The 16,729-nt window shown below is 40.8% G+C and overlaps 1 protein-coding gene across 2 annotated transcripts; it reads left to right on the forward strand.

Annotated features, from left to right (window-relative positions):
- Positions 1–1,565: 1,565 nt before the first annotated feature.
- Positions 1,566–16,489, forward strand: Pex2 (peroxisomal biogenesis factor 2). 2 transcript variants are annotated; one of them, XM_005066777.4, is made up of 3 exons: positions 1,566–1,704; positions 13,394–13,503; positions 15,226–16,489. In XM_005066777.4, exon 3 carries the CDS (start codon positions 15,243–15,245, stop codon positions 16,158–16,160), a length of 918 nt encoding a protein of 305 aa, XP_005066834.1. In that variant the 5' UTR covers positions 1,566–1,704; positions 13,394–13,503; positions 15,226–15,242; the 3' UTR covers positions 16,161–16,489. The 2 variants fall into 2 exon arrangements, with proteins under 2 accessions (XP_005066834.1, XP_040597336.1); XM_040741402.1 differs by lacking the exon at positions 1,566–1,704 and adding an exon at positions 1,807–2,035.
- The last annotated feature ends 240 nt before the right edge of the window (positions 16,490–16,729 follow it).

Here is a 16,729-nt window from a genome sequence, read left to right on the forward strand (position 1 = left end):
CTGTTTAGTGTGTGTGTGTGTGTGTGTGTGTGTGTGTGTGTGTGCTCACGCAAATGTATTTACAGGGGCAGCCATTGTTTAGGATTCAAGAGGAGGTGCTCTTTCCACCATGTGCCTCTCTGGGATCCAGTTCCACCCTCGGCTAGCCAGAAAGTGCTTTTAGTTACTGAGCTCTCTCCCTGGTCCTTTTTTCTTTTTTTTTAATTTCACCTTTGTCCTTCTCATAAAAATCAAGTGAAACCAGGCAAGACAATACACAGCTGTTGTCCCAGCACCCAGGACTGCTGTTAAGGCCAGTCATGATTACACACAAAAAACTAGCCTCCACAGCAAACAAAAATGAAGGGAATCTCAGTGTAACATTAGGCTCCGTGGGAAGGGCAACATGGACACCTTCCTGCACAACTAAGTCAATGACTTGCTCTTCAAATTCTCTTCAAAGAGAATTTAATCTTTTCAACACTGTCCAACAGAAATATAATGACAACCATTTTGCACAATTTAAAAATTTTGGAATACTTGCAATATAACGATCAATGATACCTAAAATTGATGAGGGTTTTGTATCCCTTCATGCTGTCTTAGATTCGTATCCATAGCTTACAGAGCAGACTGTATTTCAAACTAGTCACAAGAAGCTAGTGGCCATCATGGACCACAATAGGCTGTATTACTAGATACCTTCCTCCAGTCGGTCCCTACCTGAACGCCACACCCTACCAACTCCTACTGGGTCATCTACATTGTTGGGTAACTTGGTAGAAAAGAATCTGTTTTTGTTTCAAGTATGCCTTCTTTCTTCTCCAGCCTATTTTGCTCCGAAGATCTCATCTAATGAACAAAAGTTAATCCAGGTGTTAGATAGCAAACTGTGTCTTTAATCTAAAAATACATCAGTACGGTACGGAGTGTATGGTACCAGGCTTCTTATTACTTTCTCCTTTACCTTGTCAATGTGTCAGACTTTGAGTAAGAACTCCCTGGGGCACTGGGTAATTCCAGAAATAAACTACAAGGTGAGTGTGTGGGGTGAGGGAGAACCGTATTCTTCTATCACTACTCCACCAGCCAGAGTCGAACTGGTGTAGGGTGGGTGCTACTAGAAGAGGACCCAGAGCACCGCCTCACATTAGGGAAGATGGTCCTAGCGACACCCACCAGGAGGAGAGGGCGCCCTCCTACAGGGTCATCCCTCAGCTCTCAGGTGCGCAGGCGACCCGCCACCACCCGGCGGCGCTTATCCTGCAGCCCGCAGTGGCGTCCACAGGCCCAAAGCCCGTCCACACAGCCCAGGCGTCCCGCGGGGCCTTGACACCGAAGCCTCTTCACGCCGGGCCCCGACCCCGCGCCTAACGGAAGCCGCTTCCCCGACCAATCCCAGAGCGCGGAGTGGCCTCTTCGGCAGCTCGGCCCTTCCCTTCGGCCCTTCGGCCCTTCGGCCCTTCGGCTCCTCGGCTCCTCGGCTCCTCGGCATTTTCCGTGGCTGGGCCCTCTCCGGCTTTCCGCCGCCCCGGGAAGCGGGTTTGTACTGGGTGTCATTTCCCGAGTGTCTCTTCTCCAGCCACTTCCGGGTCTTCCGTCATTCCGGAAGCCCGCGAATCCCGGAAGCGTGGGTACCCCAGATTCGGCTTGGCAAAGCCCAGCTTTCCAGAGAATGTTTGAGGAAAAGTTCCGCGGCGCCCGGGCGTTCCGCAGACCCCGCAGGTCAGTGTCCGCCCGGAGCGGAGCCTCGCGCCCGGCGTGCGGGCCCGGCGGTCTCGGAGGACGGCCGGCCATACGACGCTCGCCTCGGCCGCAGGCCGCTGTGGCTTCCTGTCCTTCTGGAAGGAGCCAGTGTGTCTCTTGGTTTCCGGAAAGGCAATAAAGCCAATCCCAACTCCCAGTTGTCCCCTAGTGTAGCGCTGTCACACAAACAGAGCGACGCTGTTGGGAACGAGCCCCTGCATTCCCCAACGCGACTTTTCCGGCCGCCTTGAAATCGCCCCCTCGTCGCAGGAGATTGACTTCTTAAACTCAGATTTGAAAATCTCTCGGGGTCTGTAATCAGAATGTTGATGGCAAAGATCTTGTTTTTCAGTGTGCTGGAGTTTCAGCCTTTCTGAGACCCCATTCACGAAAACTCAGTTTTGCTCTCTGGGCAGAGGTGTGGAAGGTTTTCTTAAGAAATAGCTTGTGACGTGCACTGAAATTCATTGCTTTGTTATAAGGAAAGTGACAATCATTTTTGTTTTCTTGTTGGGATCCTTAAAAGTTGTTGGTTCACTAATTTATTTACATGCCATTTTCCACACTCCAGACCCTCAGCAAAAAGACTTCACGGACTGAAAATTTTCAGTCTATCACCTTCAACCTTCAAATTTTTTATGTCACCCTTTGCCAGACTTTCATGTTGACAGGTTTTTTTTTTTTTGTAATTATAGGATGACTAAGAGCTTCCCCCCCCCCCTCCTACCAGTTTGTAGTCAAAACACCTTCAAGGAATGTGTGGCCTTTACTTAAACCTGAACAGAATGAATTTGGAGTGGCTGACTTTTCTTTTTGCTTTCTTTTTACTGACTTGATCTCTTTTGTATTACCAATTACTTGTATCCAGAACGATTACATTTGAAAGACCATGAGCCAGGAGATTTGAAAAGGGAGTCAGTAGAATTACTTGGAAAAAAGAAGCTCGTTTTTTTTTTCTTTAAAAAGTAAAATAACAGAACATAATAGACCACTAAAATGAAAAGAATTAGGTTCTAGTCCTGATTATAGTTTGCCCCTGCCCAACTTTACCTTTTGGCCTAATTCTCTTTTTTAGTAATTAGAGGTAGCACTCAATCTGTGGTTTTAAAATTGTTCCATAAAAGAACTTTTGTAGAAATTTCCTGGAGCCATGCGGAGGAGAGACAAAGCAAGCCGACTGTCAGCTGTAGTTTAACAAGCACAGCTATTTGTCTTCTTTTATAACAGTTAAGATTTAATTCATATCTTGGGCCAGATGATCTGCTTTTCCTTTTAGCATGAAAATTCCCTTTCTTAGGACAATTGTTCATTTGTATTCAGTATGCATTCATTTGGTTATTCTGGCTTTCCAAAATTATGTAGTCATAGTTTTAAAAAAGCTACAAGCATGGTAATGCTCTTGCATTTTTATAAAGTACTCATTTCAGCTTTAATGCTGTCCTTATGATCGGTCATAATTCCTAGTCCCCTTCTGATATTCTTGCTTTTTAGCTGTAATTAAAGTTTTGCTTATATTGGTGATCGTAAAATCCCTTGGCATAATTTTCTGTTTGACGTATTCTATTGCTGAGCCTTCAAGTTAAGTGCAGTCTTTCTGGTCATCACTTCTCTGGTAAAATTAGGAATCCAGTATCATGTGTTCCTCAGGACATCAAGTAATTTTCATGTTACTATAGTACGAGCAAAGTGTGAGCAGTGTCAGATTTTATGTCTGAACCGAAGTTCCCTCCCCCTCCCCCAGCTCCCTCACCCGGTGGTCTGAGTTGGACAGGTAGAATGTAGGTTACATGATCCACTTTCTTTCCTGTGAAGTAAAAGTAGCTTCTAAAGACACTGGCCCTCTTTCATGTAGGAGAAACCTTGGAAGAGAAGCCTCAGCTGTTCCATTTTCCTCATGATTGTGAGCCTGGCACTGTCTCTTTAAGCATAATGTTATGGTTTTTATACTTGGTAGTGGAGATGGGGATAAGGATTATGCATCCTCTGGTCTTGCCATTATGTCCTCTTTGTCTTCCCAGCCTTTACCTTCAATACAGTCAAAACATTCCTTTCCGTATTGGTTTTGCTCTATTTAATATGTATTCCTTTTTATCAGAGCTCAGATTTTTTTTTCCTGACTGAGCAAAGTAAGATAAAATACTGTCCAACTTGTCTTCTCTTTCCTATTAAAACACAAAAGCCAGGAGCTAAAAAGTAATTCTGTCTCACTCGTGTCTAAACCCTGTGTTTAGTGGGTGAGTTGGCATAACATCTACCATACATATAAATCTGTATTCATAATAAATGATCATGCCACATTTTTCACCCATATAAGTCTCTTTGTTTAGGTTTGACATTCAATCCCTTTGACTGATTCTCTGACCGCATTCATAGAAGGGGGGGATGTGGATGAGAGAATGGGTGATTTACCACATTCCTTTAATTTCTTTCTCCATCTGTAGTCCTGAGAGCTTGGTTATGAATTTGGTCTTTTGAATGATCCTGAGGAGAAAAAGATTTGCTTAGCATTTTGTGGAATTACATTTGATTCAAGCTCATTAGCTATCTATCCATTCCAGATTTGTGTGTTCTACAATTCTGTAGTGATTACCAGAAATTTACTGTTACCTTGACCTTAATTATTTGTGTTAGAGATTGTATTATAAGGATTCCAGGACACAATGTGAAGGAAATGTGCAGTATATGGTACAATCATGTATTACATCATAATTTTTCCTGTTCCATGACTGATACCTTTTTCTTCATTTAGGGATATCTTCCCATTCTCTTTTGCCATAAAAACTGCAATCAAATCTATGCTCTAATAATTTTCAAGTGATTTTGAATTCTTCTCTTAAGTTGATTCTAAAAATCTCTAAATTGTAGAATGATTTGAAGATGTAACTTCTTTAAGTATTTCATCTAGCTGTTTGTGCATGGTTGGGTTATAAATTGGTTGTAGTTAGTATCCCTGCACTTAATGCTTAGCCTTTAAAAGTAATTCCTTAAGTGTGTCCTCTAATGCCACCGTAAAGAATTTATACATCTAGGCCATCATCACCTTGTCCATAGAGAGTACAAGTACAGAGCATGGCTCTGCCACTTCTAGCCCTGTGACTTAATAGTAGACTAATCTTTTTGTGCCCCACTTTTTATTTTTTCTATCACTGTCTCTATCATGGATGCTGCTCTCTTTTTAGCGTTTTCAATGTCAGTGTTTACTCTTGCAATGTCTTCTATTAGAAATTATTTTTTGGTTTATCCTCATTTCCTCCTTCCAAGCTTTGGTAAAACACTTCCTGTAAAGTACCATTTTTGTTTACAATTGTTTCCCCAGTTAATGAAGAATATATAGCAAAATGACTTGTCCAGACGTCTTTGACATGCCTTTTCCTGTGTGAACTCATTTTAAACATCTCTTCAGTGTTGCAGTATGTTCTTTGTATGGTACAGAAATAGCAGGTTTCTTAAAGAGAAGAATGTGCAAATCTTGCTGCTTCCTTTTTAAAACAGGGTGAGGCTAGGTTAAGGTGTTGGAAACTTTGTTTTATGGTTTTAAAGTAGTGTTTTGGCTAACTTTAGATACTGAAACAAGTATACAATAGCTAAAATAAGCAAGGCCTTCTGGTGTGTGTGTGTGTGTGTGTGTGTGTGTGTGTGTGTATGTGTGTGTGTGTGTAAGATGAATTCTTCCATTTGCTGTTGTTTTCTCCCTCTTTCCAAATGGGAATAAAATATATTTTCCCCTCTGGTAAGGAGCTTACCCTTGCTCGCCTTTTTTTTTTTTAATTTTAATTTTTAAGTTTAAATTAGAAACACGTTTGCTTCACATGTCAATCCCAGGTTCCTCTCCCTTTCCCTCCCCTCCTCCCACACCCTCCCACCAACTCCCCCAATACCCCTCCTTTCCCCAGGGAGGGTAAGGCCCTCCTTGGGTGTCCATAGTCTGTCATTTCATCCAGGACAGGGCCTAGACCCTCTCCTAAGAGTCCAGGGTGAGACTGCATCTCTCATTGTAGGATGGGCACCCAAAGTCCATTTGCATGCCAGGGATGAATACTGAGCTACTATCCAAGGCCCCAGAGATTGCCTAGGCCTCCTCACTGACACCCAAATTCAGGGGGTCTTAATCAGTCCCATGATGGATTCCCAGCCATCAGTCTTGGATTCAAGAGCTACCCCTTGTCAGGTCAGCTATTTCTGGGGGTTAAACCAGCCCAGTCTTAACCCCTTTGCTCATCAGTCCTCCCTCTCTGTCTCTGGGTTCTTTTAGTTCAGCTCAGTGTTTAGCTGTATGAGTCTGCCTCTGCTTCCATCAGCCATTGGATGAAGGTTCTGTTTCCCAGACTCTCTGGCCATGGGATTGTAGGCTGGCACTCCCCAGAACTATGTCTAAAATCCATATATCCTTGCTCTCCTTTTTGAGAACTCTACTGTTGCTGCGTCTGCTGCACAGCCTGTGTCCGAGAATGTGCGGAGGGTGTCGGGGATTGACAACACAGAGACTCGTTCAATGGTGTAAAGAAAACTTTAAGCAGGCCCCAAAAAGGCTCAAGCAAACTTCCCAAGAAAGGCCTCCCTCCAGAAAAGCTTCTGCTCTCTCCCTACCCCTGGCTGGTTCTGCTCTGACACCAGAAACTGATTTTGGGTGTGTCAGAAGAGGCAGTTAGTCTTTGGACAAGGTCGAGGTCAGGGCGATTCCCATGGGCCAGCCCTTTTCAGGAACTTATTGCCCTGGGCTTTGTATTGTTGTACTGTTTTTAGTAAACATGTTTTTAGTAAACATTGTCTTACAGCTGCCTACTCCCAGGCCGATGGGGAAGTGGGTCTCTGCTCAAGGTCTGGTGTCCCCACATACTGTGTTTATCTTTTCATATGATTTTAGAAAAGTTAAGAAAATACTTACTAGAATTTTGATAAGGGCTGCATTCAAGTTAAAAAAGAATTCGGAGAGCTAATGTCCACAATTTGAAAATTTCATGTGTCTTGGATGTATCCAAATGAGCATCTTTGTGATTTATCACACTGTCACTCTATGAAATATTGAAACTGAATCAGTCTTTGATGGAGGAACAGAATAGTGGCAGTTCATTTAGCAAGTTTGGCAGAAGTGGGATTTGAACTTACAAATTGTTGGTTTTTAGGACTATTCAGGGTGCTAGAGGTCAGGGTATTATAATGGATTTCGGCATAGCTTTACTCTTTTACCAGTGTTTGAAGTATGCTCTGGGAACCCAGTTAAGCCTCTCTCTGATACATGTCCCATTTGCTAGTATTGATTTCAGTACAATGGACAGTAAATCTATCTGACTATACAGAGAAGATAAAATAGTGGAACATAGATTCATAACTTAAGATCTGCACTGAGAGAGCATTCACATAACCTACAGGAATAAGTTTTAGCCCAAAACTTATAAAAGCCTAGAAAGAAATAAAATGGAGTTACAGTTGCATCCACTTGGATTAGTAGTCCTACGAAGATGAGTTCCTTGTTGTAAAGCTGCAAAAGAACCTGGCAGGGAGGTGGGCACATGTGATAACTACCAGATTAATCGGGATTCAGAGGTTTCTGCTGACAAAGTTTACAGGACTGTAAATTTAAATGTAGAATTTCTGTAGGCAGTGTGCATTGACAAATATGTTTAATGGTAATACATCTAGGACTGAGAATCCCGGAACAGGTCAATAATAATGTGTATATTGATAGCAGCAATGTAGGAGATGTTACTTGGTATTATAGCTAAAATCCATGTTATCCTCTTAATCATAATTACATTAATATTGACAGGCCCTTGACAATACCCACATTATTATTGATAGATTTCTGTCAATAACGTGTTTTTAAATAAAATATATTCATTCATAATTTGCACCACACTCAATAAAAGCTCTAAAGTATATCCTGAAAATTTCCTTCTTCCTCAATAAGATAAAATCATTTGCTATGGTTTTTTTAATGTGATGTTGCCGAGAAAGGTTTTATTTTTGGAAATGAAAAATCAAAAGTAAAACAGGAATTATTTAAGGTATAAGATTATATGTTGCTGTTCTTCAAAAAACTATTTTCAGGATTTTTTTTTTAATCTGAAAGAAAAGCAGTGTGGCAAGTTCCCTGATAAAAATGTCAGCAGGGGACCTTTTTAACAGTTCTTAGTGCTGGGCCATTTGGCCTTAAACATATTTATATGACAATTTAGATTAATTACCTTAACCCTAGTAGGTATTATACTTTTTATCTGCTCCTAACTTTGCCTTGAGAATCTTTTCTGGAATCATTATTTGGTGTTAATATGTATATTACAAATTATAATTTTAATTACTTTATGTGATTTTTTTGCTAGAATAATAAATATGTAAGATTAGTGTGATTTGGAAAATGAGGAAGAACTGTGTCAGGATTAGGTATTGAAAGGTGGAATAGAATGAAACTTGTATGGGCATTTTGAAAAAGTTTCAATTTATTATTGTTTTAATTGAGAATAATTTCAGCTTACAAAGGCACAGGGTGACTTGTAGTTTTGTTGTTGTTGTTGTTTTCAAGTCTTCAACTTTGAGCCAACATTTATGAAACTAACTACCAGATTGAAAGAATCAAAAAATATGGGAATTGTAAAGCTTACTTAAATTCTTGAAAGTAAAGTATATATGGACTGATGGGTGGTTGAACGTTGGTATTGACAGTCATTGTAACAGGAGCCAGGAAAGTACGGGCTTACCAAAAATAGTACAATTTTTTTCCAAAAATATGATTTTGTTTGCAAGTTCTTATTGAAAATAAATTATGTTCTCCAAAAATTTGCTCCTATGCTGGTCAAGCCTCAGATTGTATGACCATTTTCTTGACCAGCAATTTTCTTCTCACTCTGACTTCTGCTATCAGGCTCACCTTCTAAAATGTATACCATTATGTCGCTCCTCGTGCAGCATCCCTAATGGCCCAGGTGCTTCGTGCACTGTGGCTGGCTCTTGGTTCATCTCTCTTGAAAGGCCTCTCTGCTTTCAGCATTCAGACAACGCACCGCTTTGTGGCCAGGTGACATAAGAAAACACCCTGGTTAACTGACCAAGGCTATGTTCCAGCAGCTCCTGCTGAAATCCGTCTTCAGGAGTCCCAGCAAGACCCTAGCAGGCCTTTCTCCCGGCTTGTTCCTTTCTCCTAAGGAAGAAAGATACTTACCTTTTCCTCTGAGGAATCTTGTGATCCTTGTTAGTATTTTCCAATTTTGAGATTCATTTGGTGATTCAGAGATCCATGGCCAGTTCTGATTTTACGGAAACTCTTGTTCTAAAAATACGGGGGGAGGGCAGTTCACTGATAATAAATATTTATATCAGATCCCTGCTACCTAGGAGATTGCCTGGTATTTATATGCCCAATGAATATTAGTTAAATTGAATAAGTATTTGTCAGAGAATTAGAAGTCACTAAAACACAGACTACTTCCATTATGTTGAGAATGATTTTATGTGATTTAAAGGCATTTATGGCATTTTTCTCTACTTCACGCCTATTACGGGACAAATCTTATTATGCTGCAGTGGAAGGAAGAGGATTCTATAATCAGATTAATTGAACTTGCAATTATATTTATTTCATCAGTTTCCTCTCCTGGGCACTGCCCTTCTCGAAAGCTAGCGTTCTGAAAGATCTATGCCTGCCAGAATGGGGATGGAATGGAGTTGTGGGAGAGAAAAAACTGAATATAGTATTTTGTTCATAAACCAAGGGTTGAGTACCTGGTCTGCCTGTGCCCTGCCCTGTGGGACAAAGTACCCCAGAAGGAGATAGTGTCCATGTGTTCCGAGGTTTCTTCATTTTCTATTCACAGGCCCAACCACATTGATGGGGTTAAATTGCTGAGTGTGTTAGTAAGGATGGAACACAACTCCATTCTCTGGGAATCCTCTTAGGTGATCTTTCAGACAAGATACAAACTATATGTGGAAAAGCCATGTGGGTCTTCTTGCCTGGCTCTCACATAAACACACAGAACGGTGATATCATGTTTACAATTTCTCTGTCACAATTACATTTTAATGATATAGTCAATATTTCCTGGAAACAAATTCTTTTGACACAGGTTAAGGCATTATTGTGAGTAATAATGAAGATTGCAGTCTTTTCAAACAAGATTTGCCAAAATCAACTTGTAGTCTTTTTCTTTTATGCCCATCCTTAGTCAAGGTAATAACGATGTGGTAATAAGACGTCTTTATAGTTTCCAAGCCACTTTTGTAACATTATCTAGTTTAATCTCAATAGCCTATTGAAGTAGCTGTTATTTCTTTTTAGAAGAAGAACCTGAGGCTAATGAAGTTTTTGATCACATAGCAAGTAGGAGACAGAGCTAGAACTGGAGCCCAGGAAAGTTTAAGTGTAGCATTGCTTTTCTCAGCAGTCACAGTTGTCTAAAAGGGCTGTAGCATATAGGTGAAGCATTCCATGCTGACAGACTGTGGCGTGTAATGGACAGGGTTTGTTCTAGGTTTATGACTAAAACAAGTCACAAAACTATTAAAATCTTGGAAATCAACCCTAAAACAAAACTCAGAGAAACAAATTATTCATCTGGGGCAGCAAAGGCTGAAGAGCCGTTTAATAGTAAGTCTTTGGTCTACTAAAGAACCTTTCTGAGGGAGGAGAGTGAGCCCAGCTGTTCCTAATCTACACCAGGGCCAGGCTAAGGGAGGAAGAAAAGCAAAGAAAAAAATGTTAAACTGTAACAGAAGGAATAAGAAAGAATTTTTTATAGTATTGTTAAATATTGGATCTGTTAGACTGTGCTAAGTCTTAAGTCTCCTTTCCTGGCAGTCATTAAAAATCCCTTGTTATTACGTGGTCTCAAGTATGGTTTCTCTAGAAGGATGTATTTTGTAAAAGATTATGTGTCTGAGAAACTGTTCACTGACTACTCACTACATATCAGTTAAGAACTGGAGACAATGGAATCTTACCTCACTATCTTACCTTACACACTACCTCGGTGTGTTCACATGCTGTTCACACAGTGCACTGAGTGGCTATCCCCCCCCCCCCATCTCATAACTTCACCATGTTCATTCATGAGCATCTCCTGTAAGCAGCCAGTCTTTGTGATGACTAGAACTGTATGATTAAGATATTTATGTACTCCAATCTGAAAGTTTCACAATCCCAGTATTTAGAGATATGTAAATTAGTACCACTAATGGAGTAAAGCAGACTTCAGGGCGCATCTGCTTGGCTAGGAGTGCTGTCTGTCTAATTCAGCACTGAGGACCAGGTGTGTGGCACTCACACTGATGACCTGAGTTGCACAAGGAATCATGTAGGTTTGTGTTAACTAATCAAATAGTGCTCTAATTTTTTCCTTCTGTTAATACATAATATTATTACATTAGAAAACAATCACCTAGTTCTTTTTTTTTCTTCTTTGTCTCCCTTTTTAGGCCTTGTATTATATCCTTATATGAAAGCCAGGATGTGTCTTTTTCTCTGAATTAAAAGATGGAGTAATGATCAGGATTTTTGTGGAATCAACAATGGCCTTGAATTTCACAAGTACTACTTAATAGAAAGAGACATGCTTTGTCAATGAGGTTTATATCAGCTTCTATAGATGAAGTGATGAAAACCAGCTAGAAATGAATGACAGGAAGAGTATGCAGTATTAAAGCATACAGGTGACAGGAAGGGGAAAAAAAGATGAATTTTGCTTTGAAACCAACTAACCCAGAAGTTCTCAAAATCACTAGAGCACTTACAAGAAATGTGAACTCTTGAAGTCCCATTACATATCTTATAAAACGGAATTCTGAAGAGTGGAGCTCAGCAATCTAACAGATCCTGTGAGTGATTCTGATAAGCTCTCAAATCTGAAAACCACTAGACTAGAGGCAAAGTGAAGAGATGGAGTGTGTAGAATACACAGAGATACATGGACCGTTCTTAGACGTAGTTATATCTTTTTATCATTTGAAAAGTATGAAAATCAGATTATTGTTATAAAGGAAGCTGAATTCATTGTGAGAAGATATGGACCACCAGAAGTTTGCCTTCCTCATTTAATGCTTAACTAGGTAAAGTAAACCTTATCAGAAATACCTAGATTTATAAAATCTGCACCCAAACTTTGCCTCCCATGTTCACAGAATAGCTACCGAGGCATCTTATGAAAACCTCTGATTTCAAAAATTGTATGCATATATTCATCCATTTCCTGTGTTGGGGCACTGGGTCCCTATGCAGTCATTTATTCCTGCCAGTTATCTTGATTTAATCCCTGTTAGTGTCAGCTCTCCTGCCTCACTGTAGACTTTGTCCCCATTGATAGGTTTGTAATTTACACCACCTTTTAGCATTTCACTAGATCCACCTAACAGCCTGTTAAATGACCAGTGTGCCTCCAGGCCTTCTCACAGTGAGCAGAGATGTGTTCTGAAGAGTGACCAGAGCAGGTGTCTCCAGAGAAGATGTTTAGCATTCGCTTAGGAGCACTAAGGTTTTTCACCACCCCCTTATCTGAGCTTCTGGCCTACAGCCTGCAGGATCTGTTTCTTGCTTTCCTTAGCAGCTGTCTACTTGCCTTTGTGCTTCTGGCTCTTCCTATCGCCTCTGTGTAATTGTTTTTAGTTTCATAACCATACTGATCCTGCAGCTCCTTCCCAGGGCCTGCTTAGCTAGCTCCTTGCCAGCAACCTGTCTCCAGAAATGCGGTTGGAGGCATAGTGCCTGAATTTTCCTTTGAAAATCAATTACCCATCTCACTGTATTTGCCTGTTTGTTTTATGTAACATGCTCTTACAGTCCCCCTCTGCCATGCTCACAACTGTCTGTCATTCTATTACAGCTGGTAAAGAGCAGGTGGACCACAAGCATGGTTAAGTGAATAAGAACCAGTGTTTTTATGGTGGTTGAAAATGATTTTAAAGACTAGTGGATAGAATGCCTGTTTTCTACTGTAAACTTTTATTCTGCTCTTTTATCCATTATCAAGTAATTATAAAATGCCGGTGTATACCAGGAATTAGGGTAGTTACCCTGACTCAACTCTGATAATACCCAAATAGTCATAGCATGAGTGCTTATCATATAGTAAAGGAAATAGACCAGATTAAAAAGTACATTATGTGGAAAGTGTAGAGGCCAAGAAAGGAAGATGGGATGCTAAGGGAACCCCAGAGGGGCAGCCAGGCCACATGTCAGAGCCAGGAGGAAGTGGTACTTGAGGCAGTACTTAGTTTTTCAGTTGAAGAGGAAGGACACATACTCTTTGCAAACAAACAAACAACATAATGCACATTTTAAAATGGCAGTGGTTCTTTAAGAAGGAACTGGGGCACAGGTTTGGAGAGGCTTGTGTTCCAGAATGATTACGGGGCAGACAGTATCAGATGGGCCAGAAGAGAGAGAAAGCAACTAGAATGAGTCCCAGTAGAGGGGAGAGCAGCCAGACTCCTTTAGGAGAGCAGTTTTAGCACTTTTCTCATGAATACATGAGCAAAGAAAATGTTTTGGATGAAGAGCTGACGGTCGCTGGCAGTAGATGAGATTAGAGTAGTAGAGTGAGGAAAGGGATCCCTTCTCTCTCTTTTTTACTCCTTTTTCTTTACTGGAGGTTCCAGCAAGTATGAGTAGATGAGATTACATTAGTAGAGTGAGGAAAGGGATCTCTTCTCTCTCTTTTTTACTCCGTTTTCTTTACTGTAGGTTCCTGCAAGTATGAGGCAAGTATTTCTTGAAGCAAACTTGAGGCAGAACTCTCCACCACCTTGTGAGTAAGCTGCTGAGTCCTGAAGGGGCCACCGAAACGAGAAAAGGTGAGTGCTCCCTCAGAAGGAGATTGGCCTTTGTATGGGAGAAGCATTCCTGTGTCTGGTTTAATGGAAGACATCACCAAGCAACCTATATTATTCAAGGGTCATTTTTGTTTCCTGTGTTTGAACTTGTTAAGCATAAGGTCTTGGCCACTAATTCAATCTAGGACACATGAACAGGGTTAAAATTCACTTCTTGAAAATGTCTTGTGTCATCAGAGGTAGTCTTAATTTCAAGAAGTACGAATTCATTTTAGGATGTTTTTCAGTTCTTTTACTACCCAGTGAATCACATTTAACATCTACCTTTAAATAAATTTCATAAGATAATAAAATCTGAAAGGAATTTAAGGGTTGTTTTCGTCTCTAGCCTTGTGTTTTACGTGGTGACATAAACAAGGCAGGAGAAAACTGTAGTGTCAGATCCCATGGCCCACTGGCAGAGTTGATGTCCACAGGATCCATACCTTTCCAATGAGCCTGGGTTCTGTATGTTACTATTGTTGGCCTATCAAAGGCTTCAGACCATGTTTAAGTTTAGTGTTTAATTTTTCCCTAGCCTTATTGTTATGTAATTGAAAAGGGTTAGATATATGAAATAAATAACATGATGACCTCATATATATGTATACATTGTGACCTAAGTACCCCTATTAAACAAACATCCATTTATAGCTCATCAAGTGTGTGTATGTGTTTGAAGACACAGTCTTAGCCAGCTTCAAACAGGCATGCTGACTTATTAACTGCAGTAGCCATGCTGTACAAACAGTCTCCAGAATCTCCCCATCTCCTCACTTAGAACTTGCATTTGGAAACAAGGTTTCCCCTTTTTTGCTATTCCATTGCAATCACAAGTTTACCCTTAGCTTCCTGGAGTTCTGCATGTTTAGATTCTATATGAAAGCAGATCAAGCCAAGGACCCACTTAAAGACTGAAGATAATTTAGGTCATGGTTTGAGTTTGATGGTTCATTTATAAGATGTAACAGATCTCAGCTGATCTGTATATCAACTGCTGTAGTGACCTGGGTTTTCCTTGCTATAGTTTGAAATCTTAAATTACTTCTGAGGCTTGTATATTGAGCTAGCAGTAACGTTAATTAACTTTCTAGAATTTTCTTGGGTTTTTTTTCTCCTTTCGCATGCATTTCTTTTCTTGTATACTAATGAAATTATTATAGTATATATCTTTACTCATGCTTTTTGTTAATATTTGTATCCAGAATACACATTAGTATTTCAGTAATGAAATTTAAGTAAAGCATATTTGAGAAAGATGAAGCGACTACTACACATTCTTGAATCCCATAGAAGGGCTGGAAATCACAGTGAGGTCTTGATTTAACCATCTATTGCCATGTTCATCCTTTCCATTTGTTGTAGTATTCTGCCTCATTGTTAGTTTCGGGATTCTAATCTGTCTGACAGCCTCCAAGCAGGAAATACTATGTAGAGGTAGTTTCTGCAATCAGTAAATAACTGCTCCCCCCTCAGCCTGCTCTTCTCTCTCCTGCAATCTATGATTCCTTTGCTGAGAAGGGGGAAGGGAGCAGCTGGGGGTGGGGACAGGAAGCAAGTATAAAGAAAGACAAGCGAGGTTCATTTAAGAAGAGATTATTGTTGTTTGTACACTGTTAAAAGCCATCGTCTATGTGTGCAGGCCACTGAGGCAGGGATAGAAGACTGCCACCACTTGATGCTGCCTAATTGTCTTTTTCCTAGACACCTTCAGAGAAGGCATGGCTGGCGGAGAGGAGAAGACCAGGAGTGCAAACAGGGTGCTGAGGATAAGTCAGCTGGATGCACTTGAACTCAACAAGGCTCTGGAGCAGCTCGTGTGGTCCCAGTTCACACAGTGCTTCCATGGATTCAAGCCGGGCCTGTTAGCTCGCTTTGAACCAGAAGTGAAAGCATGTCTGTGGCTTTTCCTATGGAGGTTCACCGTCTACTCCAAAAATGCCACTGTGGGCCAGTCAGTCTTGAATATTCAGTACAAAAATGATTTGTCTTCCAGCTCAAGATACCAACCACCAAGTAAACATCAGAAATTGTGGTATGCTGTGTGCACCATTGGGGGTAGATGGCTAGAGGAACGATGTTATGATTTGCTTCGAAACCGCCATCTAGCATCTTTCGGGAAAGTCAAACAGTGCATGAATGTTGTGGTTGGACTTTTAAAATTAGGGGAGTTGATAAACTTCTTGATTTTCCTGCAGAAGGGCAAGTTTGCAACTTTGACAGAACGCCTCCTTGGCATTCATTCTGTATTTTGCAAGCCCCAGAACATGCGTGAAGTTGGTTTTGACTACATGAACAGGGAACTTCTCTGGCATGGCTTTGCCGAGTTTCTGATTTTCCTCTTACCACTCATCAATATTCAGAAATTAAAAGCCAAATTGTCTTCCTGGTGCATACCCCTTACCGGCGCTGCTGGTAGTGACAGTGCCCTAGCCAGCAGCGGCAAAGAATGTGCTCTCTGTGGAGAGTGGCCCACAATGCCTCACACCATTGGATGTGAACACGTGTTCTGTTATTACTGTGTTAAAAGTAGCTTCCTATTTGACATGTACTTTACCTGTCCTAAGTGTGGCATAGAAGTGCACAGTGTGCAGCCACTGAAGTCAGGAATTGAAATGTCAGAAGTGAATGCTCTTTAGACAGCACATTGTTTCCTCTGAGGGAGGATGTATTGTGTCCCAGTCCTTGGTATTAGTCATCCTCGGTGTCATGGGGAGGCTGCTGGGAAAAGCCATGTGCTGCTCGGCCGCTGTCCTCTTCTTTTCTAAGCACAACTAAATTCTAATCACTGGAAACTAAATGATACGAAAGACTCTTATAAATGTTCACGGTACTCTTTAAAATCATCTATTACATCTTTTAATGTCAAGAATAATGGAAAATTTTTGTCAGATGAATACTAAGAATGACTAAGAATCCTTTATAGAAAAGGTCGGGCTCTAAAAATAAAAGATTTTTGAGACTCTGAGATGAGTGTGCATTTATTTTCAGAAATGACAGAACATCATAAGCTGGCATCATAAGACCGACCCTGTTGTGTTAAACCTCAAGTTCTAGAATCTTGCTCATAACTAAGCTTCTCCCTGAAGCCAGTTGTCAAGAGGTTCAGTCTGCAACTCTCAGATCCATGTAGAGTTGAATTTTACATTCAGAATGTAAAAGTGCTTAAAGCAGTCTAGAAGCGACATCTGCGGACTATGGGACAGCT

This window comes from Mesocricetus auratus, unplaced genomic scaffold, assembly GCF_017639785.1.
Source record: "Mesocricetus auratus isolate SY011 unplaced genomic scaffold, BCM_Maur_2.0 Super-Scaffold_6730, whole genome shotgun sequence".
Taxonomy (NCBI): Eukaryota; Metazoa; Chordata; class Mammalia; order Rodentia; family Cricetidae; genus Mesocricetus; species Mesocricetus auratus.